Genomic DNA, 15,367 nt, shown 5'->3' on the forward strand with positions numbered 1-15,367 from the left:
TTCAAAAACATAAAACTTTTTTTTTTTGAATAGTAGTGTGATAACCAGAAAGCATCAATAAATTTTGCCTTCATAATAAACCGTATATTTATTATTTTATCATTTAAAACAGGATGTTCTTTAATTGAGCCCAAATTGGTTTGATATTTTATTCTCTGTCTAATGCAATGATAAATCCATCAAAGGAATTATTCAACAAAAAATGAAAATCATTATTTATTCACCCTTATGTCATTCCAAAACCCCTATGACTTTCTTTCTTCTGTGCAACACAAAAGAATATATTTTGCAAAAGGGTTTTTTGTCCATATTTTGTGCAATGATGTTTGACTTTCACTGTATAGGCAGCTGAAACATTCTTCAAAATATCATCTTTTGTGTTCCAAAGAAAGAAGGTAATATTTGGAACCACATGAGGATAAGTAAATGACAGTATTTTCATTTTTGGGTGAACTATCCCTTTAAGTATATGCCTGTAGTGTCCAAATGCTTTTTGAGGCCACCCTATGGCTTACAGGACGGAAATCCCCACAAGGGGTCGACTTTGTTCATGCAAATCAGTTAAAGCATTCGGCCCCTTTCAAATGGCCAGCGTTTTATCATTAAAAACTGCACAGTGAATGAAATTAAAATCAGTCACACAGATTTACAAGCCACAATCAATCCTGATTAATTCATTTGGCCATTCAAATAGAAAAAAAATGTAAAAGTACATCTTACAAATGTTTTTTTAAAATTAAGCATTTGAACAAAAATGATCTGCTCAACCCAATTAAAATCAGACAAAAGGACGTCAGGATGAAAGGGAAGCTAGTGAGGGAACATACTTGGTCTTTATTGTTGTTGATTAATCCTGGTTTCTTCTTCTTCTTTGTGGGACTGGGTGACGTGTCAGAGGGAGAGTGTCCGTTTGAGGAATGTGGAGGACTGGGTGCTTTCCTCTTCTGCGCAGTCAGCGCCTGCTCTGCTGATCCTAGATCAGGGACAGCTGGCAAGAGAACCACAGCTGATTCATTATGCAAAGCCCACACTGATAATACAACACCTCACCCAGCTGGGCCTGTGATTGTGACCTTTCAAAGCATCAACGACACAAACCGCCATCGACCTTCATGCACAAAGAGACTTGCACATCTTCAAGATTAAAACAAAAGATGTTGCATTAAACATCCGACTTAGCCATTATGAAAGAGGAAATTAGGTTGCATGTCATGTTTGATGTGGTTCAGATTAAAAGTGTGCTTGCTTGCTTTTTATTCAAGATTCTCTCAAAATCTATATTTGGGGTATATTATGTAAGATTAAAGCACTAAATCAATTTATACAACAAAGTAATCTAAAAATTTGAATATAAAAAAAAAATACCTTTGGGTGGCACGGACACCTCCATCCCATCAACAGCATCGGACTCCGTCTTTATTTCCTCCACAGCCAAACTAAATGAAGTAAAGAGAGGGAGAGCAAAAGAAAATGCTGGAATAAGACACTGAAACCTCATGTGGTCTACCCCTGAGATAAAAGACTTGGATGATGTAATCTAATCTCCAGAGTTATGTTGTTGTTGTTCATAGCAATCGTCCTCCATTCCACATCTGAACCACTTTTACTTGGGCAAGGAGACCCTTGCATGAGTATTGCTTTGTCTGAACTGTGCTGTAACCTATTATCGGCCTGCAGAGTGAATTTACAACAGGATATTAACCTTACGTCTGATCGAGACGGTGCGAGGCATAAACTCTCTCTCCGTATCTAGTAATAGACCAGCACCTCCCTCAGATGAACCAAACATGTTCATGGGGAATACCGCCGTGAATAGGTCCACTCACTGGGGAATACGGCGGCGACGTCTGCTGAGCACCGGAGAATGTCTTTAATTCAGACTTGGTAGTCTGAGAGGATTTGGCCTCGTCCAAGTTCAGGCATAATCGGTACTAAAATACCATCAGCTACTGACTTGGTAAAATTAAAATGTGCCCAATAATGCATCAGTATTTACATCATGTTCAGACGTTGTATAAAATGTAAACTGGCTGTCAAGCTGACATTAATTTCTTGGCAGTATGTTTGCATCATAAAATTAAGCAAAAACGAATTAAATTATACAACTAATAAGGCTTATATTAACAACAAGATGCTAAAAAGAAACATTGCTAAACATATTTTCACATATTTTTTAATATTTGGTGTTTTTTTAGAAAAAAAAAAAATAGATGTAGGTCTCAAAACTGACACAGCCTGCCCTTATCAATCACTAAGCAATAAAGTGGCATGCAATAAAAGGTTACAAAATGACTGGGCATCGTAAATGGTTAAAGAGATGCAATAAAAAAAACTGACTTTTCTCGCTTTATTTTCAAGTTCTGGTAAGGCTGTACTATATATTGCTTCAGCATCGGCATCGCAATGTGAGCATAGTCACGTCGCAGGACGTGCGATGTCAAATCACATGTGATTTGAAGATTAATTTAAAATGTTTAACCATCATAGAGTGAATGTTTATCATTAAGTCCTGACAGTTTAAACATTCAAGTGAGTTTAAAGCATGCAACGTGAAAGAGAACTCAATTCGTGCCGTGCAGACAGCATGCGAACATTGAATTCAGTTCTCAGTGCTTCCCACACATAGACTTTACTTGGGCGGGCCGCCCACATATAATAACGGCCGCCCAAGTATATTCGGAGACACGTTTTTGCTTTTATTATTTTTATCCTCTTATACTTTTATATCCACGCAAGATAATGAAACCATCCGCGATCGATTAACTAGTCGTTTCATACCTGCTCGTTACGTGTGCGTCAGAACTGTTTACTCCCGCTAACATTCAAACGGGCGCTGCATTTTGCAAAGTCATAAGGGGGCGCTGTTGTGCCTTCTACAAGCTCGCGCAACAGCGCTTCAGTCTGCTTCAAAGTGATTCTCAATCAATGAAAAGTGCAGATTTATGCCAAGCGATTGCTAATGAACTCAAGTTGATGAATTATTACAATGTCTACTTTATGGCCTTTATATAAAATGTTTTAGACGATTGTAAGAATCTGAAGGATCAGCCTGCAATAGTACATACATTTCAAAATAAGAGTCCCGGTGTATTTCGGGCTTGTTTATAATTAAAGGTCACACGCTAAGTTTTTTCTTTTTCTTTTGGGCATTATTGGTATTTTGGTTACACTATAAATTGTATTTAATTTGATTTCCATTTAATTCATAGTAAATTATTGTAGTCTCCCCCACAGGAAGAAAACACTAAGAACATTATTTGACACATATAGTATTCATTTTATAAATTTTACTAGTAAAATCTGTGTCCCATTCACTGAGAGAGACACTATATGACAGCAAGGAGAACATAGGAAAATGTGAACCATTTAAATGCTGTAATTTTGCATAATTTACAATGCATAATAATGCATAATATTAGTATGTAATTAAATGTAATATTTTATTTAATTAAAATTAATTTCAATAAATAAAAATACTGTTAAAAATCACACATTGTTTGTTTGTCACATGTAGTAGACAATTTTTGTGCCGTGGGTAATAGGAGGATTTTTCGCCCGGCTACCAACGCAAGTATATTTCAAACCTGTGGGAAGCACTGTCTTTCACATCTTTTTATGCTTGAACGAACACATGCACACAAAATTGTCAAAATGTCCGTCTCGTAGATAACCAGTGCAGCAATGCAGCGACTTCTAACAGAAGCACAGAAAGCAATTTGCCACGTGATACTGTTGAATACTTCTGCAGAGTTGGAACGTCTACTAGAAACCAAAGCTCAGAGACTCAAAAAACTCCAGCGATTTAATCGCAGTCAGTGTAAATGACTACAACGAGCAACAGCACATTTTTTGCTACATTCACACTGTCAGTCCAAATCCGATTTTTGACTGTCCACATGGTGTATCGCAACTGTTAAGATCCAAATTGTGTGTCCATGCTGGTGTTTCGTTTTCCGGAATATCTGCATTGGTTTCTATGACAGTGGCATTGCGTTGGTAGGTATACGGCAAAAAACAACAACAGCAACTGCAACATGGACGGGTTTGCAATAGAGATGTTGTCTTATTTACAGTCTGACGTTTACGTTTTAAGCCCTGAACACACCAAGCTGATGGTCGGCTGTCAGGCAGTTTTTGTTCGACGGCTGACTTAGTTTTCTCAGAAGTTGGTCCTCGTCAGCTTTTTTTCGGCCGATTCGACATGTTGAATTAGCATTGGAGCTTGTCAGTCAGTCGGGCCATCTGATCATTCTAATTGGCTGTTCAGCTACTGCCACCTGCTGGTACGGAAAGGCATTTCATCTTCTGCAGGCGCAGAACGGACGTGCAACTTGGCCGTCGGGTGTCGAGCTTTAGTTTGGTGTGTCAGGGCAACTTTGGACACAAACGCTGCCGACGTGAGTCAACCCCGCAGTCTGCTTTTGACGCCACTAGTTCGTCGCCGTCGGCTTGGTGTGTTCCGGGCTTTATGTGACGTGAGAAAGTCATGCAAAATCCATTTAGAGCGGTCAGACTGAAACGGATTTCCAGAAATGCAATTTGAATAGAATTTAAAACCACACATGTAGCTTGAAACGGATTTGTAAATTGCATTTGCATTAGGTCACACTTGCTAAATCTGATCGGATTTCAATCGGATATGACAGACAGACTGACAGTATGAACATAGCCTTTGTTGGTCACCTGGGTCCCCGCCCACAATAAAATCTCATCAGAAAGAGGAAAATTTGTGTTTCACATTGCGATGTTGCGTTGCTCATGGCATGTGAAGGCCTTTAGTAGCAGCAACTTAATTAACGTTTAATGGCCAGAACACACCAAGCCGACGCCGACGAACTAGTGGCGACGAAAGCAGACTTGGCTCATGTCGGCAGCGTCTGTGTCCAAAGTTGCCCTGACACACCAAACCGACACTAAACAGCCAACGGCCAAGTAGCACGTCAGTTCTGCGCCTGCGTGAGATGAAATGCCTTTCCGAACCAGCAGGTGGCAGTAGCTGAACAGCCAATCAGAATGATCAGATGGCCCGACGAGCTCTGATGCCGATTCAACATATCGAATCGGCCGAAAAAAGCCGACGCGGACCAACTTCAGCTTGGTGTGTTCCTGCCTTAATACAGCAAACAATTTCATGAATTTCAAGGGATTTTTGGCTTCACTGACAATTCAGAAGGTTGTGTCTCCTACAAAATCAATGTGAAAAAAATATTTGCATAAATCATTCTGCTCAAGTTTCTTAAATATGGCCCAATACTTGTAAATAAAGATCTATTGTACTGAACTTAAAATTTGATCATGCAATACTCATTTATATTATATGACCAAAATGTAACATATAAGAACAAACTGAGGTAACAAATGGAAGTTATACATCCAGCGATAATGCAATCTGTTCAGACACATCTAACAATTAACAACAGTTAATGAAAATAAACTGAGAAGCTTAAGAAATAAACAACAGCAATAACAAAAAGAGGTGAATACTTCACTTAACACTCAAGCACACGTGTCTTGACCACAATGAGGCCTTATTCAAGGGGAAACCCACGAAAGTCAATCAATCAAAAACCCTCCTCAACCACAAGGGAAGGATGGAAATGACGGGTACCAAACAGATCCATGCAAATGACAGGTGAAAGAGAAGAGGCGGACCAAGGCCAACGGCACAAACACAATCCTACAACGACGAGGCCTTGATCCTGGTCTTTGTGCAGAAGAAAAGACCAGAAAAGATTAGAAGCTGGCAACGGTTCTCCATTACATGAGGTCAGGATTAGGATCAATGTTGAGAACGAGCACGAATGAGAGGATTGATCATCAGGCCACGATGAGGCCTTAGTCTTTCACTAATTCTCACTGACGGGGAAAATAAATCCATGAGATATTCAGAGATTTCCATCATCAGGACAATAAAAAGGGAAATTCATCAAATAAATCCAAAGTGGAAAATAATCTTCCATAGTGATGAATAAAACTCACCTTTCTCACAAGAAAATATTCCAGGTTGTGTGGAAAAATCATAAGTATGTCAGAAGCAAGAGTAATGACATTAGTCTGGAGAACGAACATCCGTTTCAGCGAACCTGAATTAGACATGAGATGTCTAAAAAGGGAAATGTCTAAGCATTTAGCTATAGGCCTGAAGGCTCTCCATTTGTGACTTTAATGTGAGGAGCCGCATGGATGTTGTTATTTCACATTAGGGCCACGTCACGTCAGAAACTCCCATCCACCAGGCCTCTCTTTTCCTGCTCGCTTCAGAAAGGTCAAGCCAACTTTGTGGCTGAAAATCCAGATCTCTACACTGAAATCAAAGAAACAGGAAGTCCTGATCGAACGAAGAGAAAGAAAACCACCGCACTGCAACCAAACCGGCCTCCAAAACTGGATCTTCCTGAACGATCTGAGCAGAGACACAATCAGAGGTCCTCGCAAACAGACCAAATAAAGAGAAAGGCAGCTGTGAATGTGGAGATAACTGGTCAGAGAGTGAGCCGAGGTCTTTTTTTCTCTCTTCGCAGGAAATGAGAGTGCCTCCCTTCCCCCACCGCTCTGCTCGAGCTCCCCTTCCCCCCTCCCTCTAGGCCAGAGACGCGGGCTCTGGCACGTCCATGGCACGGGAGCTTACAGTAAACAGGGAGAACGAGAGAAACCCCAGCATATAGGTCAGTCTCAAGAGCCACAGCTGAGAAAAACAAGTCAAGCGGCAATGCACCTGAGTATCAACATGCAAACAAACGTTTCAGACAAGGCAAACCTTCCTCCCAGATTGTGCTCTTGAGCCGCTACTTTGTGGTTCATGGCTGCTTTGCAAATCATTTCAAGGGCAAGCAGTGACTTTACAAGAGCACAGTTGTTTCCTGTCACAGATGTCGATGTTGATACGATTTGACTTTTTCTGTTGCCTTTTGCTGATATAGCACAGGCAAAATACCCACTTCCTCCGAACGGCACCAAAATCCTTTTCCTTGACAAGAATCCCAATTGCAGTAGCATAATCTCCCTGGGAACGCACAAAACTTGAGTTTGTAAAACACTCCAGCCGTTTTACCATAAAGAGAAGCTAGGATAACAATATAGGTGAATGCAATTAAATTAATTGCTTATAATTACAACAACTAGCTCATGAACCATTTGTTGTTTTATAAACAGGTGAAATATGATATGTATTGGAAGGTGGGGGTTTTGAAACGCAGCCATAAATATCATTAGAAAGGCCAAGGATCCGTTGGGAATGCGGCAGGAGGCTTTTAGTCCCGTGTGGTTTGCACTCGCTTGTTTTGTCTTTGGCAGCAGCTGTGTGTGTATGAGGTGGTGCTATTTTATTGTTAACTTCACCATAAATCTCTAAAGAAACTCAAAGGAGATGAATAATATGCAAATATCATCTAAACGATCTTCTTAAAAGTGCTGTTTTGCGTCACAACCTTCTCTGTGACAAGAATCAGTTTCGTTTTTACACAATTTAACTTTAAAAATTCAAATTGTCATAATGTAATGATAGTGCATTTGCAATAGAGCAATGCAAAAAAAACGTCTGCTCAAAAAAGAAGCAGAATATAATTCTGATTTTTTTGCCATTGTGTCTGCCTGCACAAAAAACATGCATTTTAATCAATGGCCTAAGGAACAAAATGGCTTTTTTTTGCATGATTTGCATGACGCTGATGAATTCCTTTTGCATGAATAATCAATGCTTGAAAAATCTCATGACAAAATGGTGTCTCTTTTTAAACTCATTCTAGCGCTCACAATGGGACTGACAGTAAACAATGACAGCAAAAATCATGCAAATGTCGACACTGACCTATTATTTTCTTAAGGACGTGTTCAAAAACAGCACAGAAAATAGCTGTGAGCAGTCAAAACGACATGGGACCGAAACTAAAAATATAAAACAAACACGAATGCGAGATGCCCTCATTGGTAGATCACGTCCTGAATTACCCATCCTGCCCCTGTGTAAAATGACCACAGCTGGGGCTCTCAGCTCTCTAGTAGGGCCCTAACAGATGCCTCCATTTTCTGTGGCGTGGCTTGTGACACAAACAGACAATGGGACAGGCAATCAGCTTACAAAAGTACATCACCCCAAGCACCCCACCCCCCTGATCCTCCACCCCCTACATGGGGCAGATCAGCATATACAGAAATGACTGTCACTGAGCTGTTTGCCAGTTCAGCAATGAGTGATAGCTGACTTCGTTTGCCATGTAACCATGTGACCGAGCAGCACACAGGCCAAAGCTCAGCAGAGGGAGAGGGAGAACGCCTGACCCCCCTTTTCTGGCCCTCTCCCCCACCTCCTTCCTCCTCTGCCCTGTTTTTCTGAGACTCAGGCCTTTGCTAGGCCTCCCCAGTCACTGGAGAATCAAATCTGCAATTCACAGTGTTAGCAGTGGATGAAAACAGTACAATGACAAGAAAGGACAGACGTAATAAAACCTCAGGCTTACCTCTGTGGATGCATGGCTGAAACAGTGTAATGTCAATACTTATAAAACATGGAGGACAGCCTCAGCCTTTAGACAAGGGAGGGCTCTCCTCTCCACACTCAGAGCTCAGGCCTGTCTGATCAGAGCAGGGCCGTGACTGGCTGCCCTCCCACTAGCAGGATGTAAGGCCTCGTCTGATTGGCCGAAGCGCTTCCTGAGTAATTATCTTTGTTCGGCACTGGCAGGATCAGCAGTGAGTGCGGGAAAGAGCACAGAGGAGAGGGAGAGAGAGAACTAGGCCTCACTCACTCCAAAAACACGCTTGTTTGCGCAGACCCACTGCGAAACGGCAGCTAAATATCCGTCAGCTGTGGACGTGGAGCAAATTTTGTGGGATTTCGCATTAAAGCTCTTTTGTTTGTCTCGGGTCTGTGTGGAGCCGTAGGCCTTTGTTTAATCCCTCCCCCCACCGGAGCCGGTTGAGAAACAGGAGACACTCCTTTAGTGAAAATGAGCCCTCAGCAAAAAATAGTGCAGCCACCATAACTTCCTGTGCTTGAACTGCAGACGATTCATGAGCAGATATGTAAAGCAGATATAATATGCACTCTAAAATGAGAAATGCAAAGTAATAATCAGTGCAAAAACAAATGCAATACTCTTGGATGTTAAATAATGAGTCATGTAACAAATCAGATTAGATTAACTAAAACCTGAAGCACTTAATTACATTCAATGAAACTAGTTTGCAAAAAAAAAAAAAAAAAGAATAATATATTTTTACATTCACAAAAGCAGAGGAGCTAGCTAAATGACTTAGATTCACCTCAATATTCTGAGTGTTAAAACTAAATTCTCTGAATCGGTACTGCATTAAGACACTGGTGCATTTTAAGATGACTATATTTGATGAATTAGTAGGAATGTGTTTAGGCCCTCACTGCAAAATCTTCCACTAGGCCGCAAACAACAGCGCCGCCTGCTCTCCGATACTTACACGACACTGACATCCACTGGAGAGACAGGGAACTGACTCCCATCAGGACTGAAATGACACAACAATGATCGATAATATTAGGGGGTATGATTAAAAAAATTGTTTGAATACTAGGGTATAGGTAGAAACAATATATAGAGTAGGTTCTATACAGTCAACCCCTGAATATTGATTTTATTTAAAATTATTTTAACTAACCATATTCATTAATATTCATTTAGAATATAGACAAGCTTTAAATTACTGTAATTGTCTAGATTGGCAGAATGTTTAATCTGCCCCATTCCTTTTTTATTTTCTATTTACAAAAATAGCACATGAATCTACCTATTTGCCACTTTCTATACTTCAAAGTGACATCAAAAACCACAAATCCCTTTACTCTAAGGCTATAAATGTCACAATCAGTTGCTCATTATTTAGTAGGATGAAATAACATGATGTTTCTCTGTCATTCACTCTAGTCTAAGCAGTTTAAAGGGTTAGTTCACCCAAAAATGAAAATAATGTCATTCATTACTCACCCTCATGTCGTTTCATACTCGTAAGACCTTCATTAATCTTTGGAACACAAATTAAGATATTTTTGATTAAATCAAACGGCTCAGTGAGGCCTCCATAGGGAGCAATGACATTTCCTCTCTCAAGATCCATTAATGTACTAAAAACATATTTAAATCAGTTCATGTGAGTACAGTGGTTCAATATTAATATTATAAAGCGACAAGAATATTTTTGGTGCGCCAAACAAAAAAACAAAATAACTCTGTTGATGGCCGATTTCAAAACACTGATTCATGAAGTTTCGGAGCGTTATGAATCTTTTGTGTCGAATCATGATTCGGATCGCGTGTCAAACTGCTGAAATCACGTGACTTTGGCACGCCGAACAGCTGATTCGATACACTGATTCATAACGCTCCGAAGCTTCCTGAAGCAGTGTTTTGAAATCGGCCATCACTATATAAGTCGTTATTTTGGGTTTTTTTTTGGCGCACCAAAAATATTCTCGCCGCTTTATAATATTAATATTGAACCACTGTACTCACATGAACTGATTTAAATATGTTTTTAGTACATTAATGGATCTTGAGAAAGGAAATGTCATTGCTGGCTATGTAGGCCTCACTGAGCCATCGGATTTCATCAAAAATATCTTAATTTGTGTTCTGAAGATTAACGAAGGACTTACAGGTGTGGAACGACATGAGGGAGAGTAATTAATGACAGAATTTTCATTTTTGGGTGAACTAACCTTTAAAATGATTGCATTGACTTGTGCCACTGCACTGTAAAAATTTTCATGATTTGTTTTCTAAACTTTTCACAAATCTTTTATCAAATCAGCTTCACAAATGTTGTTCAGATAACAGTATTTTGAGTTTATACATCTCTTTCTTTGTATCAACTCAAATTTTTAGTTTAAATAAACTCAAAATCTTAAGGCAACCAGTAAGCTGCTTACTTTAAAGGGTTAGTTCACCCAAAAAATTACATTTCTGTCATTAAATACTCACCCTCATGTCGTTCCACACCCGTAAAACCTCCTCTTCTGAACACAAATTAAGATATTTTTGATGAAATCTGTAAGCTTTTTGGCCTCTGATTGACTGCAATGTTATTACCACTTTCAAGGTCTAAAAAGGTAGTAAAAACATCATCAAAATAGTTCATGTGACTACAGTGGTTCAACCTTAATGTTATGAAGCGATGAGAATACTTTTTGTACGCAAAAACAAAACAAAAATAACGACTTTATTCAACAATTACTTCTCTTCCCTGTCAGTCTCCTACACTGTTTACGCTGTAGACAGCTTCCAGGTTCTGTGTCAGAACGGCGGCTCAGTATTGACCGACGCTGTTCACATGAGCAACACGACGTATGCATGTGAAGCTGATGCAGGAGCCGGCCAATAATGAGCCGGCGTTCCTACGTAGAACACGGAAGCACTGCACTTAATTCACTACGTCAGCAGCATAGGAGAATGACAGGGAAGAGAAGAAACTGTTTCAAATCGCTTCATAGCATTAAAGTCAGCATGTCTTTTGTTCTCTACTGTGACGTCTATCCGAGAGAAACAGCATCTGAAATGAGAGGGTGGGACTTGATTTTGTCCTTTGGGAATTGATTGGATTGTAGGAAGTTGGGCATTGCTAACAAAATGGAGGACAATCTGAATGATCGTTTGCAGTCAGCTGTGGGGGTGTTCTCTCCAATATTTCCTCTTTTTAAGAAGAGTGGACAACTAAATCATCCTCACTGCTTGAAGACTCCATTTTGTATTGTTTTGCGAGTTTTTTCGCAACGGATTCATTAATACGCATCAGACTCAGTGTACAAGGTCTCTATGCGTGACAAATTTTTAGGATCACGAATATGAAAAAACGCATACGGAATTTTCGGACTCAGTGTGCAAAGACCTTTACACTTACGCATAATAATAATAATAATAATAATAATACATTTTATTTAAAGGCGCCTTTCAAAACACTCAAGGACACCGTACAGTAAAATAATAGTCATAAAACAAATCGAGACACAATACAACAAAGCAACAGCTAACATACAATATTTAAAACTGGCGCAAGTTAAGCATGACACTCAACTTCCTTAAGAATAAATTTAAAAACGCTTGTGTCGCTTGCTCTGCTCCGCTCCAGTGGACACGCAGCCCGCGTGTCCTCCATCAGGTTACATCATTCATGAAAAAAAATTGTTTGCCATCTCCAGAGTAATGTTTTTGTGATATCCTTTCAAAAGGGTACTGTACACCCCGAAGACTGGCAACAGCTGTGGTTAATGCATTGATTTCTATAGTCAAGTCAAGTCAAATTTATTTATATAGCGCTTTTACAATTGGCAATTGTTTCAAAGCAGCTTTACATATTAGAAGCACAGAAAAAAAGGGAAGTGGTTAAAAATAAGCTGTACAAACAAGCGTGGTAATATGTAACATATACAAGATGGTGCTACATTAAGCCAATGTCGGCTGACTCCCAGGGGTGGAAAAAACCCCCTAGGAGAAAACCCAGCGTGGGAAAAAAGTCCTAGGAGGGAAAAAACCCCTTGGAAGATATATATAATATATGTAAATGGATATGGAGATCAAAATCTGAATTATACATTTTTATTATAGAGATTAAAAATAGATTATATATATATATTTGTAAGCGGATACGGGGATTTAAAAATCTATAATAAAATCTATAAAGTGAAGCACCAGCTTCCTTACGTCACTGGATCGGCCTCGAGTCATAGCATGTGACAGGAAGAGACGATGAGTCGTTTTGAGGAGGAGGGGAGATTAATGTTTTTGATTAAAGGCAATAAACTATAATATTCTATAAAAAAAAAAATAAGAACTGTCAATTTTGATTTCATGGAGACTTTAAGGTTGAACCACTGTAGTCACGTGGACTATTTTAACGATGTCTTTACTACCTTTCTGGGCCTTGAAAGTACTAACTGGGGGGTCAGAAAGCTCTCAGATTTCATCAAAAATATCTTAATTTGTGTTCTGAAGATGAATTAAGGTCTTACGGGTGTGGAACGACATGAGGGTGAGTAATTAATGACAGAATTTAATTTTAGAGTGAACTAACCCTTTAAATTAACAAACCATTTCTACAGCGTGATTGTGTCTTTAATAATTTATGTGCTTGATGTTATTAGCCACATCCACAACAACAGCCTACGTTTTTTTTTTTCCACGCAAAAAAAAAAAAAAAAATAAATAAATCAAATTATTTTTTTTTAAGTATGTCTTCACGTTCCGTTTTCGCTGGAGGAAAACAGCTGTAGTGTAATGAACGCAGCGAAACCTTACAGTGGATGGAAACCGACTTCTGTTGCTCCCGCATCACATTATGTAAACTGCATTTATGACAATGAACTGCAGAAGCAGATGTCATAACAATCTATCGATAAATGCACACACCTTGTCCTGACGCTGCGCTGCGGAGTCTCTCTGGACTGAATACTCTGACCGGAGCCGTTAAATATGTGTTTCCAACGGCTCTGACTGACTAAAAGACGGGGAGGAGCCGAAGCTTGCCGCCGTTTTCATTTAAGTTTTGATCTGGTGTTGTTTGATCATTTTAGCAAGAAAAAAAAGTTTTAAAATTTTAAAAATCGCTACTTCTTCAGAATGGTACGAAATAGTGATGCGAGGTCCAATTTATTTCCGCGAACCGGTTCTTTTCGGACAGTTCGGCTCAATGAACCGATTCAGAAAGCCGATTCAGAAAGTTCATCATGCTATGCATTTCTTTTCTAACAACTCAATGTCATGTTATATCAATAAAAAGTTTAAATAAATTCATTTGTGTCAACGCATATGGAAACATTCAAATAAAAATGGTTTGTGGTCACAGTTTCATTGGATCGCGGATCCTTTATGTCGGACATCTTGGAAAGATTCGCAACTACTACAACACATATTTATGCACAAACGCAGATATGTTCTACATGTCTAAAGTTTAAACTATTGATTTCACTTTCAACTTATAATCTGCATGTGTAATAAACCATAGTAACATTTATTTACATCTCTCGACAAAAAGTTTTTTTGCAGGTTTTAATAAAATAATCAAAATAAGCATATTTCCATCGTCAACTCACTCATCAGACTCCTCGGTAATCCTCGGCAAACTTCGACAGTTGGTTGAACCGGCTCGGACGTGCTACTTCGGCTTGTGCGTCTTGCGTCATCAACCCGGAACTAAAGTTCGATTCAGGTCGATTAGTGAACCGGCTCAAAAGAACGATTCGTTCCAGAACCGAACATCACTAGTACGAAACTCGAAGACTTTTACGGCAGTTAATGACCACAAAAAAAAAAAAAAAAAATCTTAGCTTGATTTCGAAAAAGCAATGGTCGTAAAAAATAGTCTCACTTGTATTGTTTGCGGTCAGAAATGCTAGCCATTGGAAATGAATGGGAAATACGCAAAAACACAATTGGTGACTGTAACATAAAGCAAGTTTTGCCAATGCCAAAATCAAATCAATAATTCAGCCACAATGCAGTAAAAACACAGACACCAAGAAGGTCTTACACATCGAGAGTTCAAAACAGACACACAAAAATGACTAGTGTGGTGTGGCTTTAACAATATGGCAAAATTGAGCCAGAAGACTCAAATTAGAGGTTGAACTCAGGTTGATTAATCTCTGATAAAGCATTCCTGTTCATTTTTGTTGAATTTTGATGTTATGTGTAACAAAATGTCTGTGTTCAGGTTTGACTGTAGTAAAATTAATGCAAAAACTGACACTTCAAACCAACATTTAAAAAAAAAAAAAACTTAAACTTGACAAAAAAGTCTTTGAGAATGTCTAAATATATATCCAAATCCACAACGTTATAAAAATAAGTATTTATGTCTAAAAACAACTCAAGAATTTATAAGCCTTTTATATAGATCTATACAGGAATCTAGTGGTTACACCATGGCATTACAGATCATTTTCTTTTACTCACAGCAGATAACACTGATCTGCCTTCAAAAACTGGATTTTAAAGGCACTGTGTCTATTTTAACAAGAAATACTGCTTTAATTGAAGAGCCCCGCACATGACATGCAAGAAAAAAAAAATTAAATCGTGCACATGATTTACTAATTCGTTCCCTCAATTTACTAAATCATGTGCACGTTTTAGTAAATCGAGGAAACGAATTAGTAAATCGTAGCCTACTATTTTTTTCCTGCATGTCATGTGCGGGGCTCCATAGAAAAGTAATAACATTTTTATTATTTTTTTAAATGTATTATTTTCAATGGGAAAAAAACTGGATCATAAATAGTATCATGAAATTCTCTCAAAATACAAAAGAAAAAAAATTATTGAACAAAAATATATTACATTGGTTTTACTGAAAATTTAAAAAAAAGGTACATTTCAGGTGTTCAGTCACTTTTGACCACGAACAA

At 38.8% G+C, this 15,367-nt stretch overlaps 1 protein-coding gene across 6 annotated transcripts in view; it reads right to left on the reverse strand.

Moving 5' to 3' along the window:
- The window catches only part of prkcbp1l (protein kinase C binding protein 1, like), a 41,557-nt gene extending 28,057 nt beyond the window's left edge, over positions 1 to 13,500 (reverse strand). For 2 of the 6 annotated variants that reach the window (XM_048177567.1, XM_048177564.1), the window contains exons 1-3: positions 8,457 to 8,887; positions 1,366 to 1,436; positions 828 to 988 (exon numbers count right to left, since the gene is read on the reverse strand). In XM_048177567.1, the coding sequence (XP_048033524.1) occupies positions 828 to 988; positions 1,366 to 1,436; positions 8,457 to 8,470 (246 nt within the window). In that variant the 5' untranslated portion in view covers positions 8,471 to 8,887. Of the gene's footprint in view, positions 1 to 827; positions 989 to 1,365; positions 1,437 to 5,979; positions 6,536 to 8,456; positions 8,891 to 13,370 lie in introns of those variants that run through there. The other 4 variants (XM_048177566.1, XM_048177570.1, XM_048177565.1 and 1 more) reach the window with 4 other exon arrangements.
- Between the last annotated feature and the right edge of the window lie 1,867 nt (positions 13,501 to 15,367).

Source organism: Megalobrama amblycephala, linkage group LG24, assembly GCF_018812025.1.
Source record: "Megalobrama amblycephala isolate DHTTF-2021 linkage group LG24, ASM1881202v1, whole genome shotgun sequence".
In the NCBI taxonomy this organism is placed as follows: Eukaryota; Metazoa; Chordata; class Actinopteri; order Cypriniformes; family Xenocyprididae; genus Megalobrama; species Megalobrama amblycephala.